General features: G+C 36.1%; 1 protein-coding gene and 1 pseudogene across 9 annotated transcripts in view; both read right to left on the minus strand.

Moving 5' to 3' along the window:
* The window catches only part of PPP1R12A (protein phosphatase 1 regulatory subunit 12A), a 140414-nt gene that overhangs the window by 63341 nt on the left and 63596 nt on the right, over positions 1 to 13477 (minus strand). For all 9 annotated transcript variants that reach the window (XM_033116702.1, XM_033116705.1, XM_033116704.1 and 6 more), the window contains exon 3: positions 7885 to 8003. In XM_033116702.1, coding sequence (XP_032972593.1) covers positions 7885 to 8003 — 119 coding nt within the window. The remainder of the gene's footprint in view (positions 1 to 7884; positions 8004 to 13477) is intronic.
* LOC117028314 (protein FAM133B-like) lies at positions 11685 to 12436 on the minus strand (annotated as a pseudogene).

Genomic DNA, 13477 nt, shown 5'->3' on the forward strand with positions numbered 1-13477 from the left:
AATGCTTTTTTAAGTCTCCTCTCTCATCACCCAGGGCTCTCACCATCTAGATCACTGCATACAAAGGTCCCCAAGTGCGTCCTGCTTGCATGCTGCTGTGCAAGCTATTACCCTCTCCCTGGATGGTGCCCTGATCTTGCCTGCTTAGCAAATTACCATTTATTCAAGATACAACTAAACTGGTCAATTGAAGCTCCATCTTTAAAAAACAGACTATAATTGAAAAAAGTTTAATTCCAAGATTACACCAGTACAGATAATCTTTAAACTAGAGATTGTAATCTCATTACCACATGTGAAAGAAACTTGCAACAAGGATTTCTCAAATAGACTTTATAAAAATAAATCAAATATATCACATAGATAAGTGAACAAAATCTATTATAATCTTTATTTGAAAAGTGTTACAATTTCCATAATAAAGCAATTTTATATATTAAAAATTTCCCACCAAAAGATAATCAGCCCATCTTATTTAAGATGCCTTTAATGTTACTCAGAAAAAAAATTATAAAGCCTATAATACGGGGTGGGGGGGTGCCAAAAAATGTATACAAGTAGACACTTTGGTCAACAGTGCTCAAGCAGTCGTTTGCTGTAATCGTAAGTGTCTAGAAGCTGATGGTAACCACCACTTTGAGCACCTCTTGTAACTGCATAAGTCAAATGTGATTTGTATTCATCTTTTGGTGTCAGTATATATTGAGCATTATAATTTTAATACAGTTTTTCCTTCTTAAAATGTTTATACATTTTTTGGCACCCTCTGTACATTAAAAATAACTTTTTTACACCCCAAAAATAAACAATCCAATTAAAAACTGGGCAGAAGACCTGAATAACCATTTCTCCAAAGAGGACATACAAATGGCCAAGAGACACACGAAAACATGCTCAACGTCACTGATCATCAATAAAAACCACAATGAGATATCACCTTACACCGGTTAGAATGGCTATAATCAACAAACAAGTGTTGATGAGAATGTGGAGAAAAGAGAACCCCTGTGCACTGTTGGTGGGATTGCAAACTGGTGTAGCCACTATGGAAAACAGTATGGATGGAGGTTCCTCAAAAAATTAAAAATAGAATTACCTTATGACCCAGCTATTTCACTCCTGGGTATATATCCAAAGTAATGCAAAACATTAATTTGAAAAGATATATGCACCCCTATGTTTACCGCAGTGTTATTCACAATAGCCATGATATGGAAATGGAAATGCCCCTCAATAGACAATTGGATAAAGAAACTGTGGTACATATATACAATGGAGTATCACTCTGCCATAAAAAAGAATGGAATCTTACTATTTCCAACAACATGAATGGACCTAGATGATATTGTACCAAGTGAAATAAATCAGACTGAGAAAGACAAATACCATATGATCTCACTTATATGTGGAATCTAAAAAACAGAATAAACAAACAAAAAAACCCAGAAATAGACTCATAGATGGAGAGAACAAACTGATGGTTGCTAGAAGGGAGGGGAGTTCGGGGGGTGGGTGAGAAGGTGAAGGGATTAGGAAGTACAAATTGGTACTTTACAAAACAGTCACAGGGATGGGAAATACAGACAATAATATTGTATCAGATGGGTAATAGACTTATCGGGGGGATCACTTTACGAATTATGTAAATGCCTAACCACTATATGCTGTTCACCTGAAACTAATATGAAATAATATTGAATGTCAACTATAATTAAAAAAACAGTCATAGAATGTACAGTGCAGGGAATATAGTCGATAGTACTGTAACAGCTATGTAGTGTCAGCTGGTTAGTAGACTTGTTGGGGTTACCACTTAGTGAGGTGCGTAAATGTCTAATCACTGTTGTTTTGTATACCTGAAACTAATAAAACAAATAATCTTTTTACTAAATGATTTTTTCTCAGACTGATTTTATTTTTTTATGCTTTATTCTTTTACTATATCTTTTAAAACATGGATTTCTTTATTATCTTTGTTTTTGGCTTTCACCAACTTAAACATTCTGACTTTTACTGTTCTAAATTTCCTCTGGACTTGAAATAAAAAATACCTACCTCTTGTTGTAGGTTTATCTATTCTTATACTATCTTTATATAATTACAAAGCAATTACCCTCTTTTGCGTCCAAATCGTGCTCTTAAATGAATTATATAAAAACAAAAGTTTACAATTGAAGTATACGTGAAGGAGAACTTTCTTATGCTTAAGAAGATCCAGTTAGAAAACTATTCCCTTGTTATTAATTTTTTAAAAAAATATTACTGATTATATATAGTTATAGACCCTTAGTTCATTAAAAATTTTTTAAAAAATTCATTGTACCATATATTACAATACTTGTTTTCTAATCCCAGTGCTTTAACTAGATAGTGACCTTGAGAAAGCCGTAACTTTAAATATAAGGATAATGGATAATGGGTTAAGAACACAGACACTGAAACTAGGCTGCGGGGTTTCAATCCCTGATCTACCACTACTACCTTATTATCTTGGGCAAGACTCTTTAATCTATGCTAATGCTCAGTTTCTTTATTTGTAAAATTGGGTAATTAAAGTACCTAGCCCATAGAGTTGTTGTGAGGATTAAATTAATTGATGTATGTGACGTGCTTAGATCAGGAGTAAGCACTAAGGTGTTAACAATCATAAGATCTAAAAGTCTGTGATTCTGCTTCTGTTTTCTTGTTTTATGGTCCAATAGAAAGAAAATCCTATAATCCATTTAACTGGACTTTAATTTACCTACTATAATCACAGGGGTTTTAAACAGTGAAAACAATAGATACTGAAACTAAATTGGGTATGACATAATAAAGTAATTAGACTATTTAACATCTGTCACTACTATTAAAAAACAACAACAACAACAGTAAATTTTAGATCGAAATGTAGCCAGATCTTTTAGGTAAGAAAAAATAAAATTAAACTGGAATTTGGTCAGCTGAGAAATATAAAATTTGACTTGTGTCACAAGCAAAATAAAGAAAAATTGCATTAAAATATAAACCAGAAATAGTTTTAGCTATTGTTGAATCATTACTATTTTCAAAGGCAATTTACTTAAACATAAGTTGTTATTGATCAAATATATTAGAGTAAGAACTAAGAACCAAAAAAATGATTAAAGAATTTAAAAGCATTAAATAATAACTTTTATACCAGGATAAACAATTTCAGAAATCTTATCACTATTAGATACATATTTAGAGTGTGCTTTTTATAATTATTAAAATCTGTTAGATATGTCTCTATTTTTTGGTTCCTTTGGAATAAAATTATGCTATATAAATTCATGTATTCCCATTATATAACAAAACAAACATCATTAAGTATTTTCTAGGAGACATTTTTAATAAAACGTAGTCTGGTACAGTAATGAAGAATGTGGGCTCAAGTTATGGCACACTGTTTGGCACTGAACTACAGCACCACGTCCTACCTGTATGACCTTGGGCAAATCACTGAGCCTCAATTTCTCATCTGTACAATGGGGATAATAGTGTTAACCTCTTAGAATTGCTGTGAAGATGAAATGAAATGATATAATGCGCATAAAAAGTCCTTTGCTCAATGCCTGGCCTATAATCGGGATTTAGTAAGAGTTAGCTACTATTATTAGATTGGTGCAAATGAAATTACGTTTTAAAAGGTTAAGAATAACTGCAAAAACTGCAATTACTTTTGCACCAACCTAATACTAGTATTAGATCTTCACTTTTCAGTTCCAGGGTCATCTCATCTACCTTTCCCCAGAATTCTCCCTCATGTATTATTCTCCCAGATTTACATTTCCTTTCCTGACATCTCCTAATTTCCAACAGTGCACTAAACACTGTCATCTAGATATCCTTCAGGCACCACAAGTTCAATATATCCCAAAACAAACTCATGTACTTCCTAAATCTGTTCCTGCTCCATCTCACAATTTTCCATATAAATTCATCCAGTCATCACTTCTTAAACTGAAAACTTCAGGAGGCAAATGAGTTCTTCCTTAATCTCCACATTCAATTCTTCACCAAAGTGTTTTCATTTTACTTTAATATTTCCTCTTTAATAGTAATCGTTATGGCTCTTACTATCTTTCACCTGGACTAATATTTAAGAGCCTTCAAGGAAGGCATGTCACCATGCACTCCCCCCACGCTCCACCCCCATTTTAATTCATCCTCCAAACCATCATCAGTTTTATTACTAAAAACCAAATCCAACTGGGTTAAATTTCCTGCTGAGATCTTTGTTGCATCTGTCTAATGATTACAAAATAGATGTCCTTCCCCATATGGCTCTGGGATAATCATTTCAGTTCTCACCTCCAACTCCTAATTCCATCCTGACTTTCTATCTCCATTACAATTCTAATGAATTCTTCACATAGAGTAGGCTATGTCTCCAATTCCTTTCCTTTGCACATGCTAATAGCCCTGGCTGACATGACTTTGCTGTCCACCACCACCCTCCTCTGTCAAGGAAACTCCTTCTCAAATGTCATCATTCTGACTAGTGTAAGCAGTTAGTCATAGCATTTTCTGTTCTCCCACAACATCCTGCTCCTATCTATATTTTAGCACATAGGACATTGCACTGTAATGTTGTTTGTATATGTACCACTTCTACTTCATTGTGAAATTCTTAAGAACAAAGGTTGTCTTCATTTTTCTCCAATACATTTCTTAGCACATTAATCAATATTGAATGAATCATTTCAATTAAAATCAGCATTGCTAACAATAGAAGGAAGCCAAAGGAAACATGTTTTCAGTACATCTCCATGCGTTTCTTATTTCATATTAATCACTAGCTAATATTAGATAGTATAAAAAGATTTTAACCGTTGTTTTACAGGAAACTGTTATCTGGCCACTCATTTGGGCAAGATGGGCAGAGAAGGTACTCTTCTTTCTAGGTTGTGTGCTTGGTATCTATTCTGGTTTTCTCAAGTCTTGAAGATCCCACTACTCTAGAATGCCTGCCTAGAACATAGTTGTTAGAAGCTCTTCTGTGTACGAGTACTTATCTAAGCCTCATAGAGTTTTGAGTCATAAACTCAAAAGTAGTTTATGACTACTTTTCTAACGTGTGTGTTTTGTTTCTCCTGGGCTCCAGATTATCTTCAACAATTTGTTATAATGCCTCATTCTATTTAGGCATTTAAATATTCCCAGTTTTAGTGCCTAAGATTTTTTTTTTAAACAACTGAGTAGTCATCATGAATTTTCCTAATCACAGAAATAAACATCTCCTTTTAACAGACTGGCCTAGCTCCTATTCCTTTGCGTCTATTTCCTGATGAACCGCACTTCGGCAGGAGTCAACCCTCTACAGCAATATCCATACCCTTCCTTTTCCTTTTAACCTTAGCAAAACACAGTTCCCTTCTGATAATACCCATTTAATCACTGCAGTAATGAAACATAGTAGAAATAACACACAGTAATTTCATTAATTTATATATTTTTACTTGTAAACTACACATAAAATTTACCATCTTAACCATTTTTTAAGTAATATTCAGTAGTGTTAAGTAAAATGATAGGGTCTCCAGAACTCTTTTCATCTTGCAAGACTGAATGCTCTACCCATTAAACCACAAATCCCATTCCTACCTCCTCCCGGCTCCCAACAATCATCATTCCACTTTCTCTATGAATTTGACTACTTGAGGTACCTCATATAGGTGGAATCATTCAGCATTTGTCTTTTATTTCACTTAATATAATATGCTCAAGGTTCATCCTGGCTGTAGCATGTGTCAGAATTTCCTTAATACTGAAAAGCATTCCACTGTTTGTTTGTGTGTGTGTGTGTGTGTGTGTGTATGTATCACATTTTGTTTATCCATCTGTTGGTTGGCAACCATCTTTTGGTTATTGTGAATAATGTCACAAATATCTCTTGATACCTTCCTGTTAATTCTTTGGGTATATACCCAGAAGAGGAACTGCTGGATTATATACATATATATTATATATATAAAGTAACTACTTTATCATGGTATAATTTATACACCATTTAAAGTACACAATTCAGTGATTTTTAGTAAATTTGTAGAGTTGTGCTGTGATTACTACAGTTTTAGAACACCTATCACTCCTAAATCTACCCATAAGCAATCACTTCTCATTTATAAATTGACACCACCCAAAATTTGTATCTCCAGCCTATACCTCTCTCTACTCACATATTCAACTGCTTGGATATCTAATAAAAAAACAAAACAAAAAACTTAATATGATTTGAAAATGAACCTCTTAACTTTCCCTACAAAACCTACTTTCCCCACATTATTCACCTCTCAAATAGAAACTTTATTCATTCAGCTGCTCAAATCAAAAATCTTAGAATCGCCCCTGCCTTCTTCTTTCTTACACACCCTACACTTAATTACTCAAATCTGCTGCCATGCAGCAGCCTACCTGTCTGTCTTCTTGTACCTGCCCCTAAAGCAAGGAGAGTCTGTGAGACGGATCCTTTCAGGGACTTTGCTTCACCTTTGTGCTTACACCTTATGTCTCCCTGTTTGGCCCCAGAAAGAAGGCTGGTCAGCCAATGATGAGTAAGATTCCCCACGGCGGGAGGGGGGAGGGGAAGGGCAACTCAAGCCAGGCGCAGTCAAATGGGGACCAACAGGAGAACCCACGGGTTTCACAGAGGTGGGCACAGCCCCCCACCTTCCCCCAGCTAGGGAGAGCCTCAGCCTCTGTGGCTGCATTCCTTCCCACAACCTGCAGGGGAAGTGGCTCAATGATGCGCTCTCCATCTATTCATGTGCATATAGGTTTTGTCCTTTGGGGAGGTACATACATCCTGAGACTACAGTCCAGCTGCCTGCAGGCAAGGGTGATTGGCTTGAATCAGTCTCCTATTATAATGTATGGGATTCACAGATCTTGAGATTGACAAGCTTTATCTCCTTTACTTCCCCACCTAACTAATAAAACTTATGCGCAGGCCCAATTGGGGTCCAGTCCTTGAGGCTGAAGTCCCTTGGCCCCGCTTGCACTCTATTCATGGTTGCTGTCTTTTCTTAACCCTGCGCTGTCCTACTGGCTCCCCACACCCTGGCCCGCGCGCGGGACGCGACACAAATCCTCTTGATCAAACATTCAAAATGATATCTAAAATCCAACCTTTCCTCATCACTTTGTCTACTACTACTCTGCTTCTGCTACTGCCATTCTACTTCTGCCCTTACTTTCCTACAATCTTTTCTCAACACAACAGCCACAGAAATCCTTCCTGAAGTAAGTCAGATCATGTCACTTCTCCACCTCAAACCCTCCAATGGTTCCTTATTTCACTCAGATGAAAAGCCCAAGTGCTTCCAATGGCCCATAGGGCCTTGTGTAATGTGGTCCTCTGCGACTTCTGTGACTTCATCTCCATCCAGCCTTCCTTGTTCTGCCTGTCCCAGTCACACTCGTCTGCTGGCTATGGCTCTGAATATACCAGGTACACCAGGTACCCTCCCATCTTTGCACCAATTGCTTCTGTGCCTGGAATGTTCTTTCCCCAGGTTCACATGATTCATCCCCTCATCTCATTCAGATCTTAGCTTAAATACCACCGTATCAGTGAGGACTTCTTGACTGCTCTGTTTAAATTTACAATGTGTCACCTTCACCCTGTGCACTTCTTATCCTCTTTGCCTGTTTTATTTCTCTTCAAAGCTCTTATTACCATAGAATATTAAGAAGATGCAGAGTTGAGAATCATGTACTTTTTCAAATAGAATCACACTGCACGTTAGGTAAGCTGATTTTTCCCCACCCAAACCATGGTTGTCCTTCAATGTCAACAATTATTTTACTGAAAAAGTCAAGTATCCTATTCTTTCTAAAACCGGTTTAAACACTTTTTCCATTTAAGTTGCTGTTAGTTACCTTGCCGATTAACTTCATTTTGAAGGAGCTCCTCCATCGCCTCCTCCTCAGCAATATCTAAAGGCGTGTCTCCCTCACTGTTCACGGCCCCTACGTGTGCTCCCTGACCAATCAAAAACCTGTAAAATCAAAGGGAAGACAGTTAAGCAATGAAGATATCACTGAAATAAGACTAAATGCACAGCCAATGAAGAAAACTCCTACATAAACACAGCAATAAAAACCAAGGATAGTATATGTATTACACAAATTTTAAAAGACTACCATGGAGCATGTTTTGTTTTTTTAATTTGTATTTCTTAACTTTTCTATTATGTACACACATTGCTTTACTAATACAAAATAATGTTTAATAGTAATTAGAAAGTCTTTCATAGGATCACTTCAGACTGTCTCCACTGCAATTTTTCATTGTCTCCATACCGACTGATTTCCTAACTGATCTCCATGCTCCCAGTCTCGTGCCATAAGCAACAGTTCTTAACCTGGGACCCTGGGCAGAATTCAGCAGACCATTCAACTCACACAGGTATCTTAAAATATTTATGCTCATCACTATTTTGAAATTAATTATTAGACCAACCATTAGGTCTTATTTAATGTGTTAAAGAAGCACATATATAACTATACCACCAACAAATGTGTTTTTCTAATATTTTGATAAATGAAATCCAATATAGTTTTTCATTGTACTTGTATTTTATGCATCCAAAACATAATCCTGAGAAAATGTCCACAGGCTTCATCAAACCTGCCAAAGGGATCCAGATACAAAAAAGTTTACCAATCTCTTTCATTTTGTCAACCACACATCTCCTAGAATCATCTATGAGGTTGGTGCAAAAGTAATTGCGATTTTTGCAATTATTTTCAATTGCAAAAACCGCAATTACTTTTGCACCAACCTAATATTTAACATGACCAGTGTCGATTCCCAACTTAAAAATTTTTGAATGGTTGTAGCATATTAGGAGAAAACATATATGGCCTTAAATAATTTAGTTTTATATTCTTTTTCAGCTTCATTCCTCTTCTTTCCTGGGTCACACTTTAGGCTTCAATATGGAACTGTTTATAGTTCCAAATTAAACCACGCTCTTTTGGCATCCCTGATTTTACTTTTCTGTATGTAAAGAATGAGCCTTTTTTCTCTATGTCTCTAACCAACTTAACCATGATTTTTATTTTTTTTCAGACTACATAAAAATATTGTCCTTATAAAAACAGCAAAAAAAAAAAAAGTTAAAAAAAGAAAGAACTTCTTTATACTCTTCTTCTATGACGATCCCTTCTCAGATATACATTATCAACAGTAAGGCAAGTATCTTTCCAGTACCTTTGCTATTAATTTATATAGGTGTGTATAAACATATATACACAGTTACTTTTGAGGTTCTTTTTATAAAACAAAAATTAATGGGCTTATTTTAAATGCACTGTGATACAATGCTTCCCCCTTCCAATAGCTGTGAATATTCCACAGCATGACTGGATCACACTTTTATTTAATACCATCCTCCTAATGGACATGTTCTGAAACGGACACTTGATATTATCAATCTTTAAAAATTTTCCAAGCACGATGGGAATAAAACGTTTTATCATTGTTTTAACTTGTTATTTCCTAATTACTCATGAGGTTAAAAATATTTCAATGTTGACCGGCATTTGTATTTTCTCCTTTTCTGAACTTCTTATTTACATCTTTTGCTTGTACTTCTAATGTGTTCATTAATTCAACAAACACTTATGGGGTATTGTTATGCACTGAATGTTTGTGTCTTCTCCAAATTCATGCTGAAACCCTACACTTCAGTGTGATGCTATTAGGAGGTGGGGCTTGTGGGAGGCAATTAGGTTTAGATGAGGCCATGAGAGTGGAGTGCCCATGATGGTATTAGTGTTCCTGTATCAGAGGAAGAGACTAGCTAGATAGAGTTCACTACTTCCTCTCTGCCAGAGGGTACAGCAAGGTGACAGTGATGTGCAAGGCAAGGGCCCTCACCAGATACAGAATCGGCCAGCACCTGAATCTTGGCCTCTCTAGTCTCCAGCACTGGGAGATATAAATGCCTGTTGCTTAAGCCACTCAGTCTATGGTATTTTGTTACAGCAGCCAAAGCTGACTAAGTCAGGTGTCTGGTATGTATCTAGCACTATGTTACATGCCAGGAATCCAATGGTAAGCAAAGATAAAGATGGATTTTCCCCTCGAAAGTTCCCAATTTAGTAGAAGAGTAGATGAATAAAAACTAAGATGTCTTTTTAAAAAAGTAATATAGCTATTTATTCAGCCTCTTGTCATGCCAAAACATTTTGTGTGTATAACCACTATAATTAGCACACCCTTTGTAACAGGGAAAATTGTACATCAAATTATATTTCACGCTACCCGATTACATAAACATGTAAAGTGAAAATGACTTATCAAGTTCTTTTAACATGACTAGTAAACAATTCTGCAGGAGATATAAGGCACAAAATCTTGGTAAAATGACAAAGAAGGCACAATAATGTAATTCTAACCTAAGTCTAACTTGTCATAATTTGTGAAGAATATACAACGACAAACTTTTAAAATGTTGTATTTACTAAGATTCTGGCAACAGCTTTATGTAACAAGACACAGTATACCAAAGCTGCCACTCAACTTGTATATGGTTAAATCTCAGCTTCAATATGAAGCTGTTACCCCACACCCCTCCCCCCAAAAATCAAAAACCTGCTTTTCACATGCTAAATATCTTAGCAAGAATGCCATTAAATGCAGTAAAGATTGAAGATAGCAAAAATAAAGTTAATAAGAGCTAAACATTACAGCCTATACAAAATTCATAACCCCCCCCCAAAAAAAACAAAAAACCACAAACTATTACTGGTTACATAAAATTTTCCTGACTGGTTAAACCTTAAAAGTGTAAAACATGCATTTTAGAATCTTTAGCTATCAAGTTCAATTAAGTACCCGTGTCTATTTGAAATGACTCCTCTCTAAAGCCAAAATTTAGCCAAATTAATTCAAATGTAAGACATCCTAACGCTAAAAAATCAGTCAGTATTACTGAAGTGGAGGTAAATCCCAGAGCTTCTGGGGTTTTCTCAGGCTGCAAAAGGCTGTTTCGCTGGTTCACTCAAAGCAGCACATGACAAGAGTCCAGGGATGTCACTAAGCTCAGTAAAGGCTAAGGCTGAGGCTGCTGTACCCAACTGTGACTCCCCACGGAGCACGGCTACTGTGTCTGTAAAAATAGGATGGATGAGGATAAAAAGCATGCTATTCTGGTAGGTAAAGAAACAGCAATCCACCCTCCTCCAACCCTAGAAGATCCTTCTCTAGGTAAATAAAAGTATACGAGGGGAAAAATTAAAATACTCTTATCTACAGAGTAAGTATTTTGGAGTATCAATGTAACCCCTACCTCAAAAACATTACTTAAAAGCCACCTGATCATTTCTGATTACATCTTAATGATGTACCCAGATTCATTTTCTGTTATCATTAAATACTTATAGTAAAAAATATTAACATTATCCCCAAATATCAACCACTAGTACATGACTGCAGTGTATTATCTCCCAGGGTTATTAAGCAATGGAATAGAAAAAGACAGATGTTCGAGCAGCAAGCAATTATTATGGCCTTTTTACACAGCGGCATTGGAGTTGCCACTAAATAGCTCTGGAATAATTCTAAAAACAAGAAAATTCATGCATTTTAGAAAACATGTCATAATTTTCACAGATGTGATTCCCTCAGACACTGCACTTTCGTTATAAGGGAATCCTGACTTTTATTAATGTTATGGTGAGTCAGGACTTGAACTAGCAGCCTTCTTTTTCTTTTTCTTACTGTGTTTCTTATGCTTTTTCTTTTGTTTTTTTCCCTGTTGCTTTTTCTTGTTCTTCACTGCTTTTCTTCTTTTTCACTGGTACCTCAATATAATATGACCTAATAAGGTCTCAGATGATAAAGGTTTTTCTCCAGGATACATCTCCCTCTTTTCGCTGAGTCTTGGAACACCTTTTCTTTCTCCATTCCATCCTTTGACTTTTCTTTTTTAAACTACTAACTGTCTGACTCTGTTTCTGACTTGGAGCTATCAGAAGATGGATGTGAATGGTTCTTCTTTTTCTTTTTCCTTATTTCTTATTGTCATTCTCATCTTCAGAATCCAAAGAACTGCTGGAAGAATCAGAGCTTGATGAAGATAAATACCTACCAGATTTCTTTTCTTTTTTCTTTCTCTGTTTTTTGGATGAGCTCTCATCTCCACTTAATAATTTCTCCCTGTGTTTTACTAGTTCTTTCTTGCAGTTCTCATTCATTTTTTTCTTCAAATTCAGCTAATGCCTTGGAGTCTTTTTGTTTTCCAGTTGTTCTTTCACTTCTTCCCTGGTAGGCCTTGGTCAATTCAGATAATCTTGGATCACTGGCCCTGAAGACTGGATTGGACCCTTTGATCAGGCCATTGCTACTGGGTTCATATAGATCACCCACGGTGCTGGACTGAGCCCAGTCAGAGGCCGAGGGAGGCCAGGCCAGCGGAGCAGCCAAAGCGGGCCCGCCCAGGTCCTTGGGTTGACTCCCTATAAGCCTTATGACAGAGAATTTTGTGGTGTCTAGGAGTAAATAATAGGATAATTTGATTTAGTGAGGTCAGGAAAGAATTCTCTGAATATGTAGATACTAACAAAAATAATGGAAAGACAGTGTGTTCCAGGAAGGGAGAACAAAAGGCACCAAACACTGTGACAGGAAGTGTGTATGGCTAGACAGGGGTCAGGTTCATTTTCCCGTGAGTAACTGAAATGCTCAATCTCTCTATATTTCTGTCTCTGACACCTTCCCCTGCACACATATGCCTTCAAAGTCAGTGAGTGTTTTTTGGGGTAAGATGATTACATTAGATACGTGTTTCAAAAAGATCATTTTGTGCAGTATAGAAAATAAATTAGAATGGAGAAAGAATAAAAGGCAGACCAGTTAAGTAGATACAGCAGTAAGATAGAAAATCATGTTGGAAGCTTGAATTTGATGGAGGAAATGACGAATTCCAGAGAGACCTAAGAGATACTGGGAGATCAGCTGGATATGAGAAATAAGTGTGAAAAAAGTGTCTAGGATAAAGTGAAGTTCTTGACATATGCTGCAATGGATGGTGGTGCTAATTAATGATATGCAGGAAACTTAAAGATATTCCCTACCATAAATGTTTAAGTTCTGCAGACTTTGGTTAGACATCTGACTAATAGCTGTGCTACAAATATTTTTTCCATATTGTCACTGCCTTAAAAAACTTTTCCTAATTTTGTATTTTACTGAATTTTAAAAGTTGTATGAAGTCAGGCTTGTCAATCTTTTGCTTTAAGAAGGCCCTTTCCATCTAGCTGTATGTATCTACGTGGAGATGTAACTTTTACACACACACACACACACACACACACACACACACACACACACTATACACACAGAAAAAGAATGAAAAAATATACACTATAAAGTTAGTAATTACATGTAAGAAGTAGGGTTAGGAGGGATTTGTATTAGTTGTATTTCTTCGGTGATAAGATTAGGAATTTTTGTTATTCAAGT

This window comes from Rhinolophus ferrumequinum, chromosome 10 (assembly GCF_004115265.2).
Source record: "Rhinolophus ferrumequinum isolate MPI-CBG mRhiFer1 chromosome 10, mRhiFer1_v1.p, whole genome shotgun sequence".
Taxonomy (NCBI): Eukaryota; Metazoa; Chordata; class Mammalia; order Chiroptera; family Rhinolophidae; genus Rhinolophus; species Rhinolophus ferrumequinum.